At 45.9% G+C, this 26,463-nt stretch overlaps 1 protein-coding gene across 1 annotated transcript in view; it reads right to left on the reverse strand.

Annotated features, from left to right (window-relative positions):
• Nucleotides 1–3,029: 3,029 nt before the first annotated feature.
• Nucleotides 3,030–26,463, reverse strand: part of slc12a8 (solute carrier family 12 member 8) — a 38,409-nt gene continuing 14,975 nt past the window's right edge. The window contains exons 6-14 of the mRNA XM_083776915.1: nucleotides 18,439–18,552; nucleotides 16,662–16,749; nucleotides 15,706–15,793; nucleotides 12,763–12,909; nucleotides 9,379–10,114; nucleotides 8,772–8,869; nucleotides 7,611–7,728; nucleotides 3,765–3,825; nucleotides 3,030–3,358 (exon numbers count right to left, since the gene is read on the reverse strand). Coding sequence (XP_083633041.1) covers nucleotides 3,190–3,358; nucleotides 3,765–3,825; nucleotides 7,611–7,728; nucleotides 8,772–8,869; nucleotides 9,379–10,114; nucleotides 12,763–12,909; nucleotides 15,706–15,793; nucleotides 16,662–16,749; nucleotides 18,439–18,552 — 1,619 coding nt within the window. The 3' untranslated portion in view covers nucleotides 3,030–3,189. The remainder of the gene's footprint in view (nucleotides 3,359–3,764; nucleotides 3,826–7,610; nucleotides 7,729–8,771; nucleotides 8,870–9,378; nucleotides 10,115–12,762; nucleotides 12,910–15,705; nucleotides 15,794–16,661; nucleotides 16,750–18,438; nucleotides 18,553–26,463) is intronic.

The following is a 26,463-nucleotide window of genomic DNA, read 5'->3' on the forward strand; positions in this document are numbered from 1 at the left end:
TGTAAAAGTATTGCTTTATGTATTTTTTTAATTTTACCATATTGTTGTTATGTACATATGTGCAAATAAAATAAAATAAAATAAACGAAAGAAAGAAAAAAAATCACACCTGTGTGAAGTGAGTGGTGCAACTCTGTGTGGGGGTCCCCGGGTGGGAGGGAAGTTCCAGACCCACATGAACGCACCCAGGGTGAAACTTTAGAGAAATTACAGTTACCGTGTGGGGGTCCCTGGGGAGTCCCGGGGTGGGTCCCCGGAACATCCAGGAACGTGCCACGGGGGCCAGGCCGGTTCTTGCAGCCACCCTGCGTCCGAAACGGTTTAGAAATGACCATTGTGGGGGTCCCTCTACTGTACTGTACTGCACTGTCACTGTACTGGCACACCCAATTCATTATATACAGTTAATATGTGCATGTGTGTTTGTGTGTGTTAGGTTGCACACATGTAGGTGGTGAAAAACAACCATGCTGTTTTCGTGCTTAGACCCAGCCAGCCACCCAGCCACACAGATAGCTCCGTAAAGGGACTAAGGGAGTGGTTGCACCACAAAAAAAAAGTGAGTATAGCCTATACTTTTTCAAGTGACAGTTTGGACACCCGACACCGACAGAGACGCTCATGGTATCTAGGGTTCAAGTGGGGAACTCTTTCACCAGTTGTGTGACCACTTGACCTGAGTCACCTAGCAGCTATAGGTCCTAGCTGAGTCACCTAGCAGCTAGGTCCTAGCTGAGTCACCTAGCAGCTATAGGTCCTAGCTGACCACACCATCTGTCAGCCAGTGTTGTTTTCCTCGACTAATACTGCAACGAAAATGTTCGTCGATTACCTTCTTTCACCGACAAAAACGACATCAAAACGAAATGAAAACTAAGCTATGATGACTAAAACTATGAGTAAATATACGGATACTATTAGGCTACGTCAACAAATAAAAACTATAGACTAAAATGTTAGGAAGGGACTAGTGGACAAGAGATCCAGTATATAAGTCATTTTACACTTGGTTGCATGCTGAAAATAGCCAATCTACAAGCTCACAACGCGTCACGATGCGACGCATTTTGAGCTTGTAGATCGGCTATTTTCAGCAAGTGTAAAAACAGTCAATCAACGCCCACGAAAAAAACCCATTTGTCGACTAAATTAACTGTAGATTTAGTCGACTAAAATCTTATTATATTTAGTCGACTGAAACTAGACTAAACACTAAAACATTCCAGGTGACTAAAATGTGACTACAACTAAATGAAAACTATTCAAGAGACCATTATGACTAAAATTAAAATAGAAATTAGCTGCCAAAAACAGCTGTCAGCGTTCAGGTTATCTTCTGAACTCTGTTGGGAATGTTCCATTCATGCTCCACGTCTGTCATGTCTTGCAAAGGCAAAGAGCTGCATGCCCAATTGTGCACATGGTCTTGAACGAACCACTGAGTATGTCCACTGGCCATATTTGGTGCTTTCTCTGCAGGACTCTTTGTACTGTGTTCTTCCTATAAACCAATTAAAACTGGGAAAGGATCCGTCTCATTTTAGATATTAGCTATGTTGTTGCTGCGAGAGTGAGGTCTATAGCCAACACCAACTCGGGATTCCTGGATCGCTGCCCTCCACAATTTCCTATCCAATATCAGGTTCTTGAGCTCTTCAGTGTTGTCAGCCAAGCTGTCGCGCCGCAGAACGTCTACATTAGGTGGTAGGCTTCTTTCCCCTCCTGGCTTTGCCCTGGGTTGGCTCCCATAGGGTCAGTTTACTTGCCTCAAGGCCCTGCCAGCCTCATCCTTCTCTCTCTGACTTTGTCCGTGACTATATGAGCATGTGTGTGTCACAAAGTATAGACAACTTGAAAAAGTGTGTGTGTGTGTGTGTGTGTGTATAAAGCAAATAGTTTGAGATGGGGGTCCATGGCCAAATACATATGAGAGTATGTATTTGGCATGAGTATGTGGCCCGGGGTCCACATGGGGCCCCCACCATCACTTAATGCGGCCTGCAGGTTAATATCAGAGTATTCGATTTCAACTAATTGCTAGTATTAAAATGTTTGGAAAAAGAATGTGGAACTATAGTGGCCCTCTGGAGTGAGTGTGGAACTATAGTGGCCCTCTGGAGTGAGTGTGGAACTATAGTGGCCATCTGGAGTGCGTGGGGAACTATAGTGGCTCTCTGGAGTGAGTGTGGAACTATAGTGGCCCTCTGGAGTGAGTGTGGAACTATAGTGGCCCTCTGGAGTGAGTGTGGAACTATAGTGGCCCTCTGCAGTCAAAGTTGCCCATCCCTGACCTATAGCAGCCATTCTATTGGTGACTCTTTCCATCAATGACATTTCAAATATGCTGCAGGATCTCATCTTATACCAACTTGTGTTGTGATATGGCTTATTTCAGACCTCTGCCATTTTTCTCAGCTAAAACAGCATTGTCTCATCAATATATTATGCTCAAGTGAAATAAATAGAACACGACTGCTGTTACCATCTCCCAAACTGTGATCATCGCTGGACAGCATCGTTCCTAAATGGAATGAATGTGCATTATACTTGAAGGTAAAGTGGTTAGAGCCTAGTTTATTGCACCCCATTGATGTATTGTATACAATAGTGTGAAAATTGAATCTTTTCCTACAGTGAGTCACATAGTGGGGTAAGCTTCAAAAGAAGTGGAGTATCTCTCCAATATGAAGACAATTACACCAACATTATTCTCAGAATAGTAAAATAAACAGTCCTCACAATTGCACTCAGGCATGCACAGGTCGAAGTCTGTCTGGGTCACGCTCCCGAACAAAAAGTTCTGTTTATTCAAATAAAACCTGGACGGGCTGATGATGTGACACTTTGAACCGCCGTCTTTAGCAGACATTTGGGGCTCCATTTTCGTCCATGCTAAACCCCTCATCCCTAAACTTCTTTGCCTTTTTCTTTTTTTACTATTTTGAAAAACATTTTTGAATAGTTCAGCTAGCCAATCATTCTACATTGACACGTTCTGAGCTTGTAGACTGGCCATTTTAACTATTCAAAAATGTTTAGCAAAATAGTAAAAAAAAAAAAAAAAGGCAAAGAGGTTAAGGGATAAGGGGTTTAGCGGTCCTTGGGTTCCAACCCTGTTGCTCGGTAACAGCGGCCCGTCAACCTCGACAAAGTGACTTGAAAACGTATAACTGAGGAGTTTAAGCGACGTCAGTCGAGTCGCGTCCGCGCCATCCCGCTGGCCTCGATGAAGGAGGACTGGTGGTAACGGTGTCGCGAGGAGAAGTCGGCGTTGTCCTCGGTCAGCTGCCTGGTTTCCATGCCGACGCCCGAGAGAGAGGGCGTCACTACGATCTGGTCCCTGGGAGACGGAGGCCTCCTGAGAGGAAAAGGACACCGTGGTGTAAGAATAACTGAGATTTTCTTTAAGTAAAAGCAGCAATACCACAATGTAGAAATGCAGTGTATCCCAATGACATTGGTTGATTTGAAGGGGAGAAAATGTTTTTTCTTTTGTCTTGAAGGGGCATGTTTAGCGCAGAAATAGTATTTTCTTATGGTGTAATTGAGGTCATAAAAGTTAAAATGTAGACGGGAGGAGCCGAGATTCAAACCGCCGACCCATGGATCATTGGACGACCTGTTCTACCTCCTGAGCCACAGTCACTCCAAACCGATATAGACCAGAGGCAAGTCTTTTGTACAAAGACTACAATCTATGAAGGTGTAAAAGTCAAATCCTGAATAATAATCATGTCAGGGTGACATCCTGAACTGAAACACACCTGCAGATGCTGCTCAACGTTGATTTGAGCCATCTGAAAAAGCTGAAGCGAGACGCAGCACCTGTAAAGAAATCAAAACACACACACACACACACACACACACCGTTTATGATTGAAAATGTACCATTATGTTTGAAATGTACCATGGACCTGTATGCTAAAGCCGGTGTATACACTACATTTTTATGTAATGTTCATTATTATGCCCTGTCCCGTCCAGTGGCGTTTCCAGGAATTACATTTTGGGCAGGCAAGAATTACATTTTGGACATTTTGAACCAAATGGACCCCGACGGGTCCATTTGGTTCCACTTGTATACTCTCAGAGTTAAATTAACATTGATTTTACAATATAAATTGGAGTCTCAGAGATAGAAATGCCATTACATAGGGGGGGGTCCATAGAATAATGCATGTCAAACTAAGGGTCCTCAGTCCATTACAATGTTTGAGAATCACTCCTCTTATGGGGGGGGGGGGGGGGTCCCTGGCATGTCATTTTAAATGGGGGTCAAGTGTCAATTTGGTATCTAAAAAGTGCGTAGGAGTGCAGTACTCTAGTGAGGTATGTGCAGCGTCTCGTCGACCCCTACCACCTGTGACACAAGTGTTTCGCACTGCTGTGTTACACTCTGAAGCGTGTCATTGTGTGCTACAGATGCCATAATAGCACAGTTGCACACGATGTCCCTATAGTCAGCTATTCTAGAAATCCTTAAGCCACAACAGCTGTTAAGCGAACACACTGCAAATCAAAATCAGCCAAATTTGAGCCTATACACACACACACACACACACACACACACACACACACACACACACACACACACACACACACACACACACACACACACACACACACACACACACACACACACACACACACACACACACACACACACACACACACACACACACACACGGTGTCCTGAGGATAATTGAAAGACATTTACAATACTATATATCACAAGTTTTCACTCAGCCGATAGCCTCGATTAACCTGACGCTGCCAGATCCAAGAAGCTTGCTACACAAATTTGTTTCACAGCTTATTGGGATCTGGGATCGCGGAAGCAAATTCGATGACGGGGCTGTTCCTTTTTTTCAAGATACTTGGTAGATGATTGGATGGGACCGTCTGTCTATCACCGTGTGGGCGTGCAAACACAACCAATCATATTGACGTGTCTATAGCTTCACGTCCGGTTTCACACATATCCCGCCCTTAGCTCACGCTGATTGGTCCGGTACGGAACGGATTTTTGTCAGCTCATCTGCGTGAGAGATCCCAGATGATTGCTGTGTTGGGAAACATGGTTACCCAATACCGCCCTCATCTGGCAACGTCAGGTTAAGCCTCGATACCCAGGCTTTCATTTCGTCTGCGCGGAAAATGAAAGCCTGGATTTACGCAATGGGCTGCACTGGCCTAAAAGTGGGATCGCTCCAAATGATGTGACTTCAGGGCTCTGAGTGGTGTGCACGCCTCAAAATAACACTGTGAGGAAATCATTACCAGCGGAACTTCAAACGAGGCTATGCGAGGAAAATGAGGAGAATGGCTGAAGAACCCACCACACACCGTCTAAGAAAAAAACCAACGTGTGCCGACTCTGTGGAAATAACTTTGACAGTCCGTTAGAATAGAAAACTGGGCCCAGGCCGTAGCGTAACGGTCTGGGCACCGGACTGGTGATCCAGTCGCGGTGTGCCGCGGGTTCGACTCCCGGACCCGACACGGCCTTTACCGCATGTCATCCCCCCATCTCTCTCCCGTTTCCTGTCAGCCTACTGTCTGTCCCTTAAAAAATCAATAAAAGGCGTAAGCCGCAAAAAAAATATCTTAAAAAAAAAAAAAAGAATAGAAAACTGTTAGGATTTAGAAGACAATTTCGACGTCAGGCCTAAATGGGTTAATAAACGACGTTAAACTGGATTTCTACACACTCACTTTATGCATTACATATATACCCTCTATAGCGTGTTAGAGACACTGACCCATAGTATACCTCCCCTCTATAGCGTGTTAGAGACACTGACCCATAGTATACCTCCCCTCTATAGCGTGTTAGAGACACTGACCCATAGTATACCTCCCCTCTATAGCGTGTTAGAGACACTGACCCATAGTATACCTCCTCTCTATAGCGTGTTAGAGACACTGACCCATAGTATACCTCCCCTCTATAGCGTGTTAGAGACACTGACCCATAGTATACCTCCCCTCTATAGCGTGTTAGAGACACTGACCCATAGTATACCTCCCCTCTATAGCGTGTTAGAGACACTGACCCATAGTATACCTCCCCTCTATAGCGTGTTAGAGACACAGACCCATAGTATATCTCCCCTCTATAGCGTGTTAGAGACACTGACCCATAGTATACCTCCCCTCTACAGCGTGTTAGAGACACTGACCCATAGTATACCTCCCCTCTATAGCGTGTTAGAGACACTGACCCATAGTATACCTCCCCTCTATAGCGTGTTAGAGACACTGACCCATAGTATACCTCCCCTCTATAGCGTGTTAGAGACACTGACCCATAGTATACCTCCCCTCTATAGCGTGTTAGAGACACTGACCCATAGTATACCTCCTCTCTATAGCGTGTTAGAGACACTGACCCATAGTATACCTCCCCTCTATAGCGTGTTAGAGACACTGACCCATAGTATACCTCCCCTCTATAGCGTGTTAGAGACACTGACCCATAGTATACCTCCCCTCTATAGCGTGTTAGAGACACTGACCCATAGTATACCTCCCCTCTATAGCGTGTTAGAGACACTGACCCATAGTATACCTCCCCTCTATAGCGTGTTAGAGACACTGACCCATAGTATACCTCCTCTCTATAGCGTGTTAGAGACACTGACCCATAGTATACCTCCCCTCTATAGCGTGTTAGAGACACTGACCCATAGTATACCTCCCCTCTATAGCGTGTTAGAGACACTGACCCATAGTATACCTCCCCTCTATAGCGTGTTAGAGACACTGACCCATAGTATACCTCCCCTCTATAGCGTGTTAGAGACACAGACCCATAGTATATCTCCCCTCTATAGCGTGTTAGAGACACTGACCCATAGTATACCTCCCCTCTACAGCGTGTTAGAGACACTGACCCATAGTATACCTCCCCTCTATAGCGTGTTAGAGACACTGACCCATAGTATACCTCCCCTCTATAGCGTGTTAGAGACACTGACCCATAGTATACCTCCCCTCTATAGCGTGTTAGAGACACTGACCCATAGTATACCTCCCCTCTATAGCGTGTTAGAGACACTGACCCATAGTATACCTCCCCTCTATAGCGTGTTAGAGACACTGACCCATAGTATACCTCCCCTCTATAGCGTGTTAGAGACACTGACCCATAGTATACCTCCCCTCTATAGCGTGTTAGAGACACTGACCCATAGTATACCTCCCCTCTATAGCGTGTTAGAGACACTGACCCATAGTATACCTCCCCTCTATAGCGTGTTAGAGACACTGACCCATAGTATACCTCCCCTCTATAGCGTGTTAGAGACACTGACCCATAGTATACCTCCCCTCTATAGCGTGTTAGAGACACTGACCCATAGTATACCTCCCCTCTATAGCGTGTTAGAGACACTGACCCATAGTATACCTCCCCTCTATAGCGTGTTAGAGACACTGACCCATAGTATACCTCCTCTCTATAGCGTGTTAGAGACACTGACCCATAGTATACCTCCCCTCTATAGCGTGTTAGAGACACTGACCCATAGTATACCTCCCCTCTATAGCGTGTTAGAGACACTGACCCATAGTATACCTCCCCTCTATAGCGTGTTAGAGACACTGACCCATAGGAAGACCGGGGCTTGTTTTCCCTATGTAGAGGAAGAGCATCAGGGCCACGGTGATGTTTGCCAAGGCGTAGACCCACTGGATAACAAACATGATGAGGAGGGAACACAGCGCCTGAAGGAACGCACACACAGACACACACACGCACACACGCGTAACAAATCCTTCTTTGATGATTCTGATGTCTATAAAGCATGCATGTTTTACTGTGTCACGTATTGCACCATATATTGTGCCACAGGATAATACTGATCAGAGCCTTAGATATAGACAGAGTTACGCAAACTGCGTTCACTTCATGGGTCTTCAGTCCAATGGCGGCTCTCCTACATAGACTTCTATTGAGAATGGGGACAACCAACTGGGACAAGTCCTGGACCGGAAGTAGGCAGAAATGCATTGGACTCAGGCGGCAACAGCCCAGCTTTAATGATCTTAAATCCCTTAATTTTAGATTGTTTTGTAGTAACAGTACAAGATAAACAGAGACTTTAGTTGTTACTGTACAATACTTTAAAACAGTTGTCGTGTTGCACAGCTCTTATTTGCGCCGCCCTCGTTGAAAACAATGCATTTCCAACTCCAGCTTGTCTCAGTTCAGGCTGAATGAACAGTGCTCGGTTTCTGCCCCCTCAATGTCGTAACTCTTCTATTAGATGGCTCTGATACTGATATACGGTAGTGTTGTGATTTATTGTGATATTATACTGATACAGTATTAATTTCAGCTGTTACAATTCCAAACAGGCAAACATGGCCCGCTTTAATTACTTCAGTCTATATTAGCAGCTTAATGAGTATCGAAATTAAAATGTTGTTGTCTTTTTTACGTCCAATGTATTTGTATTTAGTCCATAAAGTTAACACAACTATAATTAAAGGCATTTGAAAGGCCTTTCCATGGTCAAAGTTGCCCTCCCCTGACTTACTCTGATCAGAGCGACCCAGTGGTTGCAGAAGAACGTACTCTGATCAGAGCGACCCAGTGGTTGCAGAAGAACTTACTCTGATCAGAGCGACCCAGTGGTTGTAGAAGAACTTACTCTGATCAGAGCGACCCAGTGGTTGCAGAAGAACTTACTCTGATCAGAGCGACCCAGTGGTTGTAGAAGAACTTACTCCGGTCAGAGCGACCCAGTGGTTGCAGAAGAACTTACTCCGGTCAGAGCCACCCAGTGGTTGCAGAAGCTGGCGTAGAACGAATCCGGCATGGGTCTGATTTCTGAGCCTTGTTGTTCCGCCTTGTCTCCGTTAACTGGAACATATAATCATAATCACTGCATATTATAAAAGTAAGCGACTAACACATGATGTGAATTATGCCCTCACAGTAAATTAAAATGAATTGATATACTGTAGCGTCACAATCATTTTAAACATATTTATTTTACTTTGGCTATTAAAAAATAGCAGATATACAAGCAGATATATATAGTGTGTCACTTCGTGCCACACTATGTCCTTTCAGATGGGCGATGGACGTGATGTCGCTTCAGCGCTTGCTGAACTGTGACGCGTTGTGAGCTTGTACATCTGCTATTTTCAGCATGCAACCAAATGTAAAGTACTTACACTGGATCTCTTGTCAACTATAGTCCCTTCATAACATTTAGTCGAAAACTAAACTATGATGACTAAGACTAAATATTATTTAGTCTTAGTCATCATAGCTTAGTTTTCATTTAGTTTTAGTCAGTGAAAAAAGGCTGTTGACGAACATTTTCTCTCTCATAGCATTAGTCGACAAAAGCAACAACACTGCACCTGTATTTTGATTCATCGGAGACCCGGCCAACTGGTCCAGCTCAACGCGCTCTGCTTTCGTCGGGGACCCGTCCCGTGCGCCCGAGGGTCCTCCGGAGCCTTGGGGAGTGGGCCCCCCACCCTGCAGGGAACCCACCTCCTGGTCTGGATAAATCCAGCCCTGCGTCTCCTGGCTTCCCTGCTCGGCCGGCAGGGACACGTTGCTGTTCACGTCCAGACCGAAGCTGTCCATCAGCATTTGCTTGGTGGGCACCTTGCTCTCCCTCCTGCTCTTATTATATCCGCCGCTCTCCTCCCCTCCCGGCCCGGAGCACGGCGACGAGGCCCTCTCGGACCAGGCGTCGCCGCCGCCAGTCGTGTGAAAGATCCGGTCCATGTCCCGGGTGAACTCCAGCAGCGTGCCTTCGGCCGGAGGACTCCCCCAGACTCCCGAGCCGTAGTATTTCTGCTGGGTGACTTCCAGCAGTGGCTTCCAGCTCTGCTTGGCCGAAGGCTTGCGGCCCGATGGTGATGACGTGCTGGAGGCCTGCAGGGCCAGAGCGTCCCTCCTGTCCTGGGCCTGGAGCTTGGAGGTCATGGCCACGCTGAAGTAGGAGTAGTCGATCAGGCTGTAGGTGAGCATGAAGTTGATGGTGACGATGGGCGCCAGCACGTTGACCCGGCCGATGAAGATGAACGCCATGGTCAGCAGGCTGGTCAGACAGATGGCCGCCACGGGGGTCCTGTTGGGGCCTCTCTGGTTAAAGACAACAGAGATAGAAATAACAATAGATACAAATAAAATAAAACATTTGGTCCAATCATTCACAAAAATCTCGATACAGCACAAGGTAAAAGAACACGGTCGCCCTGCTGCTCTATGTTCAAACTGGCACCACAAATCATATTCAGATTGGAAAGTGTGAACCAGCATAAATATCAGATGGATGGAAACGGACTTTTGAAATGAGATGAGGCTCTCTCGTCTCTTCCGGTCATACGCCGGTGTCATTCTCAAATATAGCCGAACAACAAGCTCACAACTCGTCGCAACATTCCGTGAGCTTCCATTACTCATGCCTATGTCGTTATTATTATTATTATTATGTCGTTACCACAGCAACCAAAGCAGACATGTGTTGACAATATTTCTGAAGTCTGATCTCATCAGTGTGGACAGTCAATCCGAAAGATTGTATTGGAGAAAAACAAACCAGATTTGCCTGCATTCTGAACAAAGCTTGAACTTCTCATTAATCAAACTAGACCGGTGCCCGGCTGTAGAGAGCACAGAGTCGGTAAGGATGGAAGTTAGAGAACGCATAGCCAAGGAGGTCCGCCAAATAATTCAGATATTTCCTTTTCTTCAAAAATGTTTCTTTTTTTTGCCAGTGAATTATGGTATATGTGATACTGTATGTATGTGAGCTTACCACAATCACAGTAATCCTTAATCATATGATATCCCATCATTCAAGGGCCTTTGGAAAGAGCATAGATTGGGGATAGAAATGAAACTCCATGCAGTCACTTTCAGTTGGTGCGCTGCAGAGTGTGTGCGCTGCAGAGTGTGCGTGACGCAGATGTGACACTGTGACAATTTCGTCAACAAATAAAAACTAGACTAAAATGTTAGGCAGGGACTAGTGGACAAGAGATCCAGTATAAGTCATTTTACACTTGGTTGCATGCTGAAAATAGCCGATCTACAAGCTCACAATGCGTCGCAGTGCGACAACATTATATAATGTTGTTAAACCTGTGGATGTGACTAGAGTTGATGCGTGCGTGAGATCTTGCGTCTTAGCGTCACTCCCTAGCAGTCGGAGCTAAACTAAACTATATAAGCTCGCGTCTGGCCGGCCTCCAGGACTCCACCAGGGCTGGGCCCTGCCGGTCGGCCGGTCGGTCTCCCTTCCTGCGTTTGTTCTGAGGCTTTGATTTGGGACGGAGATGTCTAGGGCCTCATTCCAGTCCGCTGAGAGAGAGAGAGAGAGAGAGAGAGAGAGAGGTCAGCCGCTGCTAGCCCGCCCGCCCGGCAGGGGAAGACCGAGGAAGCGGACAGGGGTCGTGGCCGGGGTTCAGGGGTCAGGACGTGCACATTATTGTATGATGAGGAGGGGGTACGACGTGTCATTGTTGCCTCGTCTGCTTCATTATCTAAGCGGCCTGTTTTTGTGTGTGTGTGTGTGTGTGTGTGTGTGTGTGTGTGTGTGTGTGTGTGTGTGTGTGTGTGTGTGTGTGTGTGTGTGTTTCTGCGGGTGGTGTATTGTAAGGCATGGCTCTAATGGACTGTAGCCCCTCTTGCGTCTGTGGGGGGGTGGGCTGGGTCACTCTATAATTAGGCAGTCTTCTCACCATTTCCCATGGAGTACACCCACCACGCCCCCCGTGTGTGTGTGCGTGTGCATGCACGCACGCACACTCCCTCTGCTCTGCGCTACAATCGTTTGTGTCAGAGTTCACTTGGCTGTGGTACTATACTATGCCATACATCAGTGATTCCCAAACCTTTTCATGTAAAGGACCCCCCAAATTGACACTAATTAGCCTGCGGACCCCCATTTGAATAGATATGCCAGGGACCCCCATGAGAGAATATTTTTACGGCTCTAGCAGTGATTCTCAACCAATTTCAAGGACCCCCAGTTTGACATGCATTAGTCTACGGAGTACAGACCCCCATTGAATGGCATTTCTATCTCTGGGACCTCAATTTATATTGTAAAATCAATGTTAATCTAACTCTGAGAGTTTACAAATGGAACCAAGTGTCCAAGTTGCTCATTTACACCTGACAGGGGGGAGTTTCCCTGGTTGGACGTAGTGCGTGGAAGGAACACGTTATTCCAACCAGTTCCTTTCCCCTCCATCAGGCGCCACGGCTGGCCAGGGGGAGGCAGTTTAGAGACCAGGATTACTGCATGTTTTCTGTGAGGGTACCACTACCTACCCTAGGGGACACGGGGAGAACATGCAAACTCCACACAGAAAGGCCCTTTCGCCAACCCCGCCTCAGCACTACCAGCACTACCAACTGTGCCACCGTGCTGTGTTTTAAGAGGACATCTCTCCTACAAAGCATCCATCCATCCACCCACCCACCCACCCACCCACCGATCCATCCATCCATCCATCCATCCACCCACCCACCGATCCATCCATCCATCCACCCACCCACCGATCCATCCATCCATCCACCCACCCATCCATCCATCCACCCATCCATCCATCCACCCACCCACCCACCCACCCACCCACCCACCGATCCATCCACCCACCCATCCATCCATCCATCCATCCATCCACCCATCCACCCACCCACCCACCCACCGATCCATCCATCCATCCACCCATCCACCCACCCACCCACCCACCCACCCACCCATCCATCCATCCACCCACCCCTTTCCCCAGGAAGGCCAGGGCGGGGACCACCCTCTCCTGGGCGACACACTGGAGGATCCTGGGTGCTCCGTAGAGGCCGCCCATGCAGGAAGCCAGCGAGGAGATGTAGAGGCCCAGCAGAAAGAGGAAACCCACCAAGGAGACCTGGGGGGGGGGGGGGGAGAAGGAAAACAAACAGAGTGAAGAGAGACTACACCCTGGCTCAGTTCCGCTCCAGCCAGACCTCTTAACGAAAACACAATCCCAAAACAATATGAACCTACACCGGCCTCCATTAACAACAAGGAACTACACCACGAAGACTCTGTGATGGTTTGAGAGTAATTATCACGTGTCACGGAAAGCAACAAAGTACATGTACTGTATACTATACTGTAACTACTTTGTGGTACATTTGTATAGTATGCTTTGGAATCTATTGAAATATACTGTATTCAAAATGACCTCAATGCCACAGACGAAAAACTGTTTTTTAAGTCCACACTATTTATCCATAATGTATAAATGAAAGATATGGGGTCAGGACAACGAGGCCTTTTCGTGGAGGGGTCTGAATGAAGAAGAATTTGGACTTGGACTGTTTTTCGTCTGTGGTACTTTATTGGTTCTCAAACACACACACCTTGTGTGTGTGTGTGTGTGTGTGTGTGTGTGTGTGTGTGTGTGTGTGTGTGTGTGTGTGTGTGTAATTACTGCACTAGTGAGGGTAGTGTAATAGAATTTGAGAAATAGATATTGTGAGGACAATTCCCCTGGTCCTCACTAGAGAAATAGTTTTTATACTTGGAAAAAGACAGATATTTAGGTGGGAAAAGACTCAGGTTGGGATTAGGATTAGATCACTAAAGTTCTTTGAATTTGTTTTGTTTTACCATTTTGAAAAACTATAACAGATAGTTCAAATAGCTGATCTAAAAACTATTGCTGTTGGGTGCGTGCATGCGTGCGTGCGTGCATGCGTGCGTGCGTGCGTCCGTGCGCTGTATGTCTCCTGCCTGAGCTCCACTCTCCGCCTGGCCTCGCTAAGAGCAGCTGTGTAAATGGACCCCACAGATCAGAACACTTGTTCAGTACAGCCTTGTCACCGGCATCCATTACTGGCACCGCGCACACACCCATTCAACACTGGGCAAATCTTCTTTCTGACGTTTTAGCTATTTATCCTATAGCTGTGACAACGTAGAGAGAGAGGAGTTTAAATGAAATGTTAAATGTTTTGGGACTTATCTGGTTCAGAATTGCTAGTTCAGCACATGTTTGCATTTGTGTTGTTTATAGGCCAGACTTCTGCTCTATGTACAGTACGTATGTATTAGGGCCGGGACTAATTGTGATTAATTACGATTAATTAACTACAGAAAAATTAATGCATTAAAAAAATTAACGCATTTTAATCGCACTATTTTTTTCACCGCGGAACGTTGTCACTGGACAGTTTTCAGACGGACCTGTGCACCAAGTGTCCGTGTCCTCTTCAGACAATAACACCACCAGAAACCGCAGACAGTTCACCAGACTGGGGAAAGCCGCTGAGATCACTTTGCTTGTCCCCGTGGATTGGAAATAGGATTTAAAAGGCTATCCGATGGTAGTGTGGATTACAGCACAGTTGTGTGCAATCAATAAAGAATTATTACCCCTATTACTACAAAAACAATGTTTTATTGCTTAAACTTATGTATTCACTATTCATTGATTCACTAGTATACCAAAATCCATTTGAAAAAATTGCTTTCTCACTGTTCCGGGTCAAATAATGATATGCGATTAAAATGCGATTAATCTAGATTAATTAATCGCAAAGCGTCTGATTAATTAGATTTTTTTTAATCGAGTCCCAGCTCTAGTATGTATACAATATACACTCCTGTACTGTTTTAATATTCTGTTAGACTATATCTTATAGTGTCTGTCTGCACATGTATATTGATATTGTTTTAGCACACCCTCGTTTCTAAAGTGTAGTTGCTCATTTGGTGCTTGCTTCCTAAATGTTGTTTAAACCAGTGGTTCCCAAAGTGGGGTCCGCTAAATGATAGTCTGGAACCAAATGGACCCTTATGGGTCTGTAACTCTGGGGGTGTACAAATGGAACCAAATGGACCCTTATGGGTCTGTAACTCTGGGGGTGTACAAATGGAACCAAATGGACCCTTATGGGTCTGTAACTCTGGGGGTGTACAAATGGAACCAAATGGACCCTTATGGGTCTGTAACTCTGGGGGTGTACAAATGGAACCAAATGGACCCTTATGGGTCTGTAACTCTGGGGGTGTACAAATGGAACCAAATAGACCCTTATGGGTCTGTAACTCTGGGGGTGTACAAATGGAACCAAATGGACCCTTATGGGTCTGTAACTCTGGGGGTGTACAAATGGAACCAAATGGACCCTTATGGGTCTGTAACTCTGGGGGTGTACAAATGGAACCAAATGGACCCTTATGGGTCTGTAACTCTGGGGGTGTACAAATGGAACCAAATGGACCCTTATGGGTCTGTAACTCTGGGGGTGTACAAATGGAACCAAATGGACCCTTATGGGTCTGTAACTCTGGGGGTGTACAAATGGAACCAAATCCATTCTCTTGTGAGGACCAGGGAAATTGTCGTAACAATATATATCACACACACACACACACACACACACACACACACACACACACACACACACACACACACACACACACACACACACACACACACACGTTGCTTATAGTTTCCACAATGCTGTGACGCCGTCACCACTCTAGCGTGAGGGGGAATTTGTACAAAGCCAGCTGCCCTTTGGATGGCATTACGAGAACTTAGGAGGGAGAACACACAAAACCACATCACCGCAACCACAGTGAGCTCGTCACTGCGCGTGTGTGTGAGTGTGTGTGTGTGTGGAAGGGGGGGGGGGTAATGAAAAGAAAAGGAAGGAAAAAATTAGTTTACCTTTTCCGCTATCAAGAAGTCATACCGCAGGGCCTCTCTGGTGCAGATGGCCCCCAGTAGGAAGACAAAGACCAGATAGAGGAACCACCTGTGGAGCCCCCCCCCCACCACCACCACCAACACACAGCCAGCGTTATCCACGCGGCTTTCTTCTCACACTATTAATAGGAGAATTATGTCAGCGCAAAGATCTCGGATTACAAATACGGGGTCAACCAAGGATGACTGTTCCGTTCCGTTTGTATTCAGACGGAAAGGATGAGCTTGCCTTTTGTGAAAACGATGATCCTGTATAATGCCAGTGGTGCTCAAAGTGGGGAGCTTATAGCATGTTACGTAGACATTGCATTCTATTTCTATGTAGTCATAGCACTTTATCCCATTCTGACCTGAGATCAGATTCTAAAAATGTCTATTACATCCTGACAGTTTCATTATTAACCCATTCTGACCTGAGATCAGATTCTAAAAGTGTCTTCGATTTAAAAAAAATAGCAGACCTACAAGCTCGTATCGCGCCACTCGGTGGCGCGATATGAGCTTGTAGATCTGCTATTTTTCAATAGCTAAAGCATAACATGATGCGGACACCAAAATGGGTGCCCGGTCAGAATGGGTTATAGTATAGTATAGTATAGTATAGTATAGTTTATATGTATAGTTTCATAGATATTCCACAGTTACATTCTTAGCTTACGCATGTTTCATGATAACTACTTTTTATGTATGTGATGTATTGCCATGCTTTTGGTCTTGCTTAATGTAACTCGCTCTGGATTAAGAGCATCTGCTAAATGCCTAAATTGTAAATGTAAATTGTGAACATTTGGCTAAATAGCAGATCTCCAAGCTCACACTGCGTGGACTCAGCGTAATAGTGTAGTGTGTGTGCACGTGGACTCAACGTAATAGTGTGGTGTGTGTGTGTGTGAACGTGTAGATCGAGGGAGTCCTACGAGGTGAAGACAGCTGCCAGAGTTCCCAATGGGATGTTGTGTTCAGGACGCTGGAGGTCTGAACTCATGTTGAAGCCCGCCATCACCCCTACACACACACACACACACACACACACACACACACACACACACACACAGAGTCACACACACGCACACACACACACACACACACACACACACAGAGTCACACACACACACAGAGTCACACAGACACACACACAGAGTCACACACACACACACACACACACACACACACACACACACACACACACACACAGAGTCACACAGACACACACACAGAGTCACACACACACACACACACACACACACACACACAGACAGACACACACAGAGTCACACACACACACACACACACACAGAGTCACACACACACAGAGTCACACACACAGAGTCACACAGACACACACACAGAGTCACACACACACACACACACACACACACACACAGACAGACACACACAGAGTCACACACACACACACACACACACAGAGTCACACACACACAGAGTCACACACACACACACACACACACACACACACAGAGTCACACACACACACACACACACACACACACACACACACACACACACACACACACAGAGTCACACACACACACACACACACACACACACACACACACACACACACACACACACACACACACACACACACACACAGAGTCACACACACACACAGAGTCACACACACACACACACACAGAGTCACACACACACACACACACACACACACACACACACACAGAGTCACACACACACACAGAGTCACACACACACACACAGAGTCACACACACACCCACACAGAGTCACACACACACACACACACACACACACACACAGAGTCACACACACACACAAAGTCACACAGACACACACACAGAGTCACACACACACACACAGAGTCACACACACACACACAGAGTCACACACACACACACACAGAGTCACACACACACACACACACACACACACACACACACACACACACACACACACACACACACACACACACACACACACACACACACACACACACACACACACACACACACACACACACACACACACACACACACACACACACACACACACACACACACACACACACACACACACACAATTACAACTTTTAAATGAACGCTCTACTTCAAGAATGCCGCCGCAAATTGACGTAGAACACAAAAAGCAGCTCTACAAGCACGTTTGTCGGTGGGTCACTACATTTGGATCCATTAGAACAGTGGTTCCGATGCAAAGTGGGCTCAGGATTGATTTTACAATATAAATTGGGGGTCGGAGAGATATAAATGCCATTAAATGGGGGTCCGTATAGACTAATGCATGTCAAACTGAGGGTCATTGAAATTAAACTGGTTGAGAATCACACGTACCAAACAGCAATCAAGCAAATGTTTGGTCGTTTTTTTGGGCCACTACAATGCTTTTCCAATGTGAGTCACATGGTTTGATCAAACATTTTTGTTTGATGAGGGGGGAGGGGCAGAACACCACCAGCAATCAAACACAAATGTTTGATCAAACCATGTGACTCCCATTTGAAAAAGCATTGTGGTGGCCCCAAAAAAACGACCAAACATTAGCCTCATTTGGAGGTCCTTGACATGAAAAAGTTTAGAAACCACTGCATTAGAAGACGCAGCTCCATTTCCTGAAAAGTATAACGCTATTGGACAGAGACGATATTAATAGGGCAGTCAAAACGTCTGAAGGTTCCTCACCGGTTGCAGCGGGGAAGAACACCCCGAAGACGCTGAAGAAGTTTTCTCCGGGGCTGTAATCTGGCAGAGAGTTGTTACCCAGCAGCTCCGCTGTGTACCCAACGAACCCATGCTCTGCAGAGGAGGAGAGAGAGAGAGACCAGTGGTGATTTGAACCCATGCTCTGCAGAGGAGGAGAGAGAGAGAGACCAGTGGTGATTTGGACCCATGCTCTGCAGAGGAGGAGAGAGAGAGAGACACCAGTGGTGATTTGAACCCATGCTCTGCAGAGGAGAGAGAGAGAGAGACCAGTGGTGATTTGAACCCATGCTCTGCAGAGGAGGAGAGAGAGAGAGAGACCAGTGGTGATTTGAACCCATGCTCTGCAGAGGAGGAGAGAGAGAGAGAGACCAGTGGTGATTTGAACCCATGCTCTGCAGAGGAGGAGAGAGAGAGAGAGACCAGTGGTGATTTGAACCCATGCTCTGCAGAGGAGGAGAGAGAGAGAGAGACCAGTGGTGATTTGAACCCATGCTCTGCAGAGGAGGAGAGAGAGAGAGAGACCAGTGGTGATTTGAACCCATGCTCTGCAGAGGAGGAGAGAGAGAGAGAGACCAGTGGTGATTTGAACCCATGCTCTGCAGAGGAGGAGAGAGAGAGAGAGAGAGAGACCAGTGGTGATTTGAACCCATGCTCTGCAGAGGAGGAGAGAGAGAGAGAGACCAGTGGTGATTTGAACCCATGCTCTGCAGAGGAGGAGAGACAGAGAGAGACCAGTGGTGATTTGAACCCATGCTCTGCAGAGGAGAGAGAGAGAGAGAGACCAGTGGTGATTTGAACCCATGCTCTGCAGAGGAGAGAGAGAGAGAGAGACCAGTGGTGATTTGAACCCATGCTCTGCAGAGGAGGAGAGAGAGAGAGAGACCAGTGGTGATTTGAACCCATGCTCTGCAGAGGAGGAGAGAGAGAGAGAGAGAGAGACCAGTGGTGATTTGAACCCATGCTCTGCAGAGGAGGAGAGAGAGAGAGAGACCAGTGGTGATTTGAACCCATGCTCTGCAGAGGAGGAGAGAGAGAGAGAGACCAGTGGTGATTTGAACCCATGCTCTGCAGAGGAGGAGAGAGAGAGAGAGACCAGTGGTGATTTGAACCCATGCTCTGCAGAGGAGGAGAGAGAGAGAGAGAGAGAGACCAGTGGTGATTTGAACCCATGCTCTGCAGAGGAGGAGAGAGAGAGAGAGAGACCAGTGGTGATTTGGACCCATGCTCTGCAGAGGAGGAGAGAGAGAGAGAGACCAGTGGTGATTTGGACAGCAAATGTCCATTTTTCGTCATATACTCTCTTGAATAGTTTTCATGTCACTTTTTTGACTTTTTCTGCCTTTATCGATAGTCTAGAACAGACTGCAAAAATAACCTTAATATTAGAGAAAATATATCGGTCGGGATGGTTGGATGGAGACCAAATAATGGAGGTGTGATGTCACGAGGCGTGACCATATATGGAGTCGTGGGGTGACTAACTAACTGACGGACGGACGGACGGGAGGTTGCAGGTTTTCATAGTACACGCGAACCTACGGTCGCAACAAGTCACGCGGCAGGCTGTTTTGCGTCAGTGTTTTCCTCAGAGCGGATGAGTGAATAGATGGGAATGGAATTGGAATTTCAACACGAGCTGTCAGCGTCGCAGAGGAAGCAAAGATGAGAGATCCACCGAGAGAGAGCGGAGCAGTGACTCGTGAGTGCCAGTGGTTTAGAGACAGAGATGTGGAGCAGGTCAGAGATGCGGAGCAGTGACTCGTGAGTGCCAGTGGTTTTAGTGACAGAGATGTGGAGCAGGTCAGAGATGTGGAGCAGTGACTCGTGAGTGCCAGTGGTTTAGTGACAGAGATGTGGAGCAGTGACTTGTGAGTGCCAGTGGTTTAGTGACAGAGATGTGGAGCAGGTCAGAGATGTGGAGCAGTGACTCGTGAGTGCCAGTGGTTTAGTGACAGAGATGTGGAGCAGGTCAGAGATGTGGAGCAGTGACTCGTGAGTGCCAGTGGTTTAGTGACAGAGATGTGGAGCAGGTCAGAGATGTGGAGCAGTGACTCGTGAGTGCCAGTGGTTTAGTGACAGAGATGTGGAGCAGGTCAGGGGAAGGTTGATTCACTGACAGTATTCTAGACATCAAACAGGGCATCACTGCAACACTAGCCTCGGAAACCCAGACATTTTTATTTCCAGGGAGAAAAGAAAAGTCTGGGACCGAGTCCACTTCAATTCGGCATAGAGTAAAGGCCTATTCATAGTCTGGATTTTCGGTGATGAGGTGACCACCGCTCCGGTGGTGAGCTGATCACCGGAGCTGAAATAACATTGAGCGGTGGTGAGTAAAAACAGAGAGATGGGCTGGAGCGGTGGCGGTGGTTTGCTCTTCACCGCGGCTCGTGACGTCATGTTGTAGTTCGGTGGTCACCTAACCACCGTAAATCCAGACTATGTATGAGCCTTAACGCAGACGTCGATCACTCTCTGCTGATATCTGATCGTCTGCACCTTTGTTAAATTGACGCACACAAGCACACACACTCTCTCCTTCTGTCGCTCTAATTAATTAATTAATATGTTGCGCAGCTGCGTCTAGATTCTCCCGGCGGATCCTGCCGGGAGCTGCCAATGCCATAGGTGGACCCCAGGCTATTGCAGCACTAGTGTTCCCAGGATGCAGGTACTTCATCCCAGTAAGTAGCCTTGCTGAGCCATGGGGCAGGAGCCTATCTCCTGTTAATGTAGCGTGAGGCAGCTTGATGTACAAGTACACCCCCTGGACATGACGCTAGTATGTAGCAGGGACTTACCCCCAATCCAACCCTTGATGCTGAGTGTCAAGCAGGGAGGCACTGGGTCCTATTTTTAGAGTCTTTGGTATGACCCGGCCGGGGATCGAACCACCGACGTCCCAGACTCAGGGTGGACACTATCTGGATTCACCCAGGGTTGATTTTGTCGACTAAAACTAAGACGAAAAAATGTTCGTCGACACTGAGGAAACTACATGGTAACGAAATGAAAACTATGCTACGATGACAGAAAACTGAGACTAAAAATATTGACAATTTCGTCAACAAATAAAAACAAGACTAAAATGTTAGGGACTAGTGGACAAGAGATCCAGTATAAGTCATTTTACACATTGTTGCATGCTGAAAATAGCGTGACGCGTTGTTAGCTTGTAGATCAGCTATTTTCAGCAATTGTAAAATCAGTCATTACTGCATGTAGACAACTGTAGATTGTCGACTAAAATCTTGTTATATTTAGTCGACTAAAACTAGACGAGCACTAAAACATTCCAGGTGACTAAAATGTGACTAAAACTAAATGAAAAATATTCAAGAGACGACAAATATAAAACTAAAATCAAGATTTGCTGCCAAAAACAACACTGGATTCACCCCCCCCCCCCCATACAGTAAATCCCCACGAGCGACTCCGATCCTGCATACAGGTCTCCACTGATTTGGGGCACGGTTTATAATCCAGAGAGCCTGAATCTGAAGGGTCCGCCTATGTGTTACAACACCGGCCATTTCCCGCTGGGTTATCTTACTATGGGAAAGAATGTGTTCTCTCAGATTAATGACATGTTTATCCAAAAGGAAGTCACCGCCCTTTTCAGAAGCTGAGCCGCTTCCAAGTCTGAGTGGGGGGAGAGAGAGAGGCAGAGAGAGAGAGAGAGAGAGGAGAGAGAGAGACAATTGCATGGTCGCTCATTCTTTTCTTTTGTTTTAGAAATACATACAGCACTGCATGACACTAAGCTAAGCCCAAGAAGGGATGGACATATAGCAACTCTGCCCTGCTTTCCACAGCTAAGGGACATGCAGGAACAACTTAAGGAGGCTTTAAAACACAAAGATCAGACCCCAGATATCAACATATAATCGGGAGTCTCTCCTAAACTCCCAGAGTCCATTCTGTGAGTCCGGCGGCAGCGAGACCACCCTTTATCCAAACAACCCTGGTGTTTAACTATAAGCCGGCCAGGGCGGTCAGTGTCCATGTCTCCACCATGTGGGCTACCCCACCCTTGTTATAACACCACGCTCCGACACACACACACACACACACACACGCACACGCACACGCACACACGCACACGCACACGCACGCACGCATGGGGGAGAGAGAGAACATCAAGCCAATTAACTCAAGGGTGGTCACTTGCGCGTGTAGATGTAGCAGCGGTGTAATTCATGTACTCAAACTAGCATTAAGTTACTTAATTGCATATTTACTTACCAGCATTAAGTTACTTAATTGCATATTTACTTACCAGCATTAAGTTACTTAATTGCATATTTACTTACTAACATTAAGTTACTTAATTGCACATTTACTTACTAACATTAAGTTACTTAATTGCACAATTACTTACTAAAATTAAGTTGCATTTACTTACTAACATTAAGTTACTTAATTGCACATTTACTTACTAACATTAAGTTACTTAATTGCACAATTACTTTTTTTTAAGATTTGTTTTGGGGCTTTTTCTGCCATTAACGAGAGTATGAAGTGAAGAGAGAGACAGGGAAGGGGAGAGACACGCAGCAAAGGTCGTAATGAACGGGACTCGAACACGCGACGCACTTTTAGGCCAAAGCCTATACTGTGTGTGCCGCGGCATGATGCGCCTGGACTGCACTTGGCCAGCGGGCGCCCCACAATTACTAACATTAACCCATTCTGACCTGAGATCAGATTCATACGAGGTTTCCACTGGACAAACACTGGTCTGATTAACCCATTCTGACCTGAGATCAGATTCTAAAAATGTCAGTCGTTCTTCGATTTTTCAAAAAATAGCAGACCTACAAGCTCGTAGCGCGCCACTCGGTGGCGCGCTATGAGCTTGTAGATCTGCTATTTTTCAATAGCTAAAGCATATTGCCAACACCAAAATGGGTGCCCAGTCAGAATGGGTTTTAAGTTACTTGCATTCAGTTGAACAATAGGAGGTACTTCCACCATACTGGCTGTGTGTGTGTGTGTGTGTGTGTGTGTGTGTGTGTGTGTGTGTGTGTGTGTGTGTGTGTGTGTGTGTGTGTGGTAATGTCATTAGAAGTCAACAGGCCAGGCGTTATTCTGCTTGAAGAGCTCCCAATAGATGTGTGGAGTCACTGTCCGTCCTCAAGGAGCAGTTCACTGATTGATTATGACAAGTCCTTTCCTGTGATATATACTGTTACTTTAAAGGCACATTTCACCGCTGGAAGAAACTGCAGTCACTCGATGTTAATAATATTTGTAGTAGATAATGGTAGCACAATTTGAAATTTGCACCCTATGGCCAGAAACATAATGAAGTCTGTCTGTGTGTTTGACTGGATTGCTGAATTCCTATACAATGCCCATAATGCTTTAGTGCACTTCCCCTCCTTGTGGAGAAGGGGGGAGGCTGCGTGTGACTTTGTAGTCACACCTAGTCCAGACCACATTTTCATGACAGGTTTTTGGACATAAACATGACTAAAATATATATAACAAAATACATATTGCACACATAAAAAACCCCAGGAAAGTGTTTCTTGTGAGCTAAATATCATTTAAATAAGCTCTGGTTGCAAACTGGGTACAATCAGAACTGGCTCCCCACTGTCAGGGCTGTCATGATCATGACATTTTACTTTAATTAAATTGTCGATTTGAACTATGTTTTTGGCACTGAACATTGGAACATATACAGTAAATTAAAACGAATTATACAACAGGTCTTTTCGAGGAAGCAATCCAATTGGTTGAAACAGCCTTCTAGCCGTGGTTCAAACGATCACCACTCCACACCTTTCTCTTGGGACATTTGTGGCCGTAGTGACTATAACTGTCATTAAAAGAAATATGTTTTTTCAGCGATTTTCTTAGTTTTAAGGGTAACTGTTGTATAATTGCAATATTACACTCTTGGGTGTGGTTTAACGTGATTATTGCCACTTCAGTGATGCTTGCGGAACTTGACTACGTCTCGTTCCTGACCGCATCACTGTCGTGGCAATAATCACGTTAAACCACACCCTCGAGTGCAATATTGCTTAACATGCTTGCAAACTCCTGTTTGCCTTTTAAACTATAATCTCACCTGGCAGATATGACAAAAGTACAAAAATGATAATCTTATCTAGTTTTAAAATAGTGGAAATAGGTGATCTCCAAGCTCTTACAACAATGCAACATATGGCATTAACAACATTGAGAACCAGTGGTTCAGATCAGCTTAAAGGGACACTTCACCCTTTTTGCAAAAAGATATATGTTAATGACGTTTAGAAGCTTTAGATCACTTTCCTGGGGGTATTTATGTGTGTAATATGTGGTTTTAGTTATTTTAGATTGTAGCAGTGAGCCTGTTGTCTCTGATGTCATGGACACTGGTCTCACTACCTTCCTGGACTACAATTCCCATAATTCTTTGGTGCACTGCTCCTCCTTGTGGATAGGGGGAGAGCTGTCTTACTGAGACAACATGTAGTCCAGGAAGGAAGTGAGCCCAGTGTCCATGACATCAGAGACAACAGGCTCACTGCTACAATCTAAAATATCTAAAACCACATATTACACACATAAAGCCCGCCAGGAAAGTGTTCTAAAGCTTCTAAACGTCATTAACATATTTTTTTTTGCAAAAAGGGTGAAGTGTCCCTTTAACTGCCCCATATGGGAAATGAAAAAGAACCTTGTTTTCTTTTTTTTTTGTTTCACTCGTACCGAGCATGCAATCTGCAGGGCGTGTGTCAGCCCGAGGGAAATCGCCAAGGTATTGTTTGCTGCGACCAAAAGTGCCTGAACCGCAAGGCAATTTCTGCGCCTGCTATGTGCCGTCAAGTTGAAATACAACCAGAGGCAACGCCTTTCGATTCCGTCCGTCTGTTTGAACTGAAGCCTCCATCCCATCGAAGGGGGACAGGAAGCCATAATGTGCTTCCTGGGTCTGGGGTTTTTAGGGTGTTAACCCGACTTCACCCAACATTTTTGGACCGTGACACAAAGACACGAGGTCCGGAGTTGAGGCGTATAGAGTCCGTCCGGGCTTCATCCCTTTCAGAACCAGAACCAGAGGCTGCTGCATCTTCGCTTTTCATGTGATTCCTTACTAACAACAGTGGAGAGACACACCTCTTGGCAGCAAATTTCTATTTTAGTTTGAGTCACATTTTAGTCACCTGGAATGGTTTAGTGTTAACCCATTCTGACCTGAGATCAGATTCATACGAGGTTTTCCACTGGACACACACTGGTCTGATTAACCCATTCTGACCCGAGATCAGATTCTAAAAATGTCAGTCGTTCTTCGATTTTTACAAAAATAGCAGACCTACAAGCTCGTATCGCGCCACTCGGCGGCGCGATATGAGCTTGTAGATCTGCTATTTTTAAATAGCTAAAGCATAACATGATGCCGACACCAAAATGGGTGCCCGGTCAGAATGGGTTAAGTCTAGTTTTAGTCGACTAAATCTGCAGTTAATTTAGTTGACTAAAATGTATTTTGGCGGGCCTTGATGCAGTCTTAATGGCTCATTTTAAACTTGCTGAAAATAGCCGATCTACAAGCACACAACACATCGCGCTGCGACGCATTGTGAGCTTGTAGATCTGCTATTTCCAGCATGCAACCAAGTGTAAAATGACTCCTATAGTGGATCTCTTGTCCACTAGTCCCTTCCTAACATTTTAGTCTAGTTTTTAATCTGACGAATTGTCAATACATTTAGTCAGCATAGCTTAGTTTTAATTTAGTTTCCATTTAGTTTTTGTCAGTGGAAAAAGGTAGTCGAACATTTTTCGTCTTAGTTTTAGTCGACGAAATCAACACCTCTAGCCCATTCTGAACGGGAACCCATTTTGGTGTTAGCATTATGTTATGCTTTAGCTATTGAAAAATAGCAGATCTACAAGCTCATAGCGCGCCACCGAGTGGCGCGCTACGAGCTTGTAGGTCTGCTATTTTTGAAAAAGTCGAAGAACGACTGACATTTTTAGAATCTGATCTCAGGTCAGAAT

The sequence above is a fragment of the Protomyctophum parallelum genome, assembly GCF_964188405.1.
Source record: "Protomyctophum parallelum genome assembly, chromosome: 11".
NCBI lineage: Eukaryota > Metazoa > Chordata > Actinopteri > Myctophiformes > Myctophidae > Protomyctophum > Protomyctophum parallelum.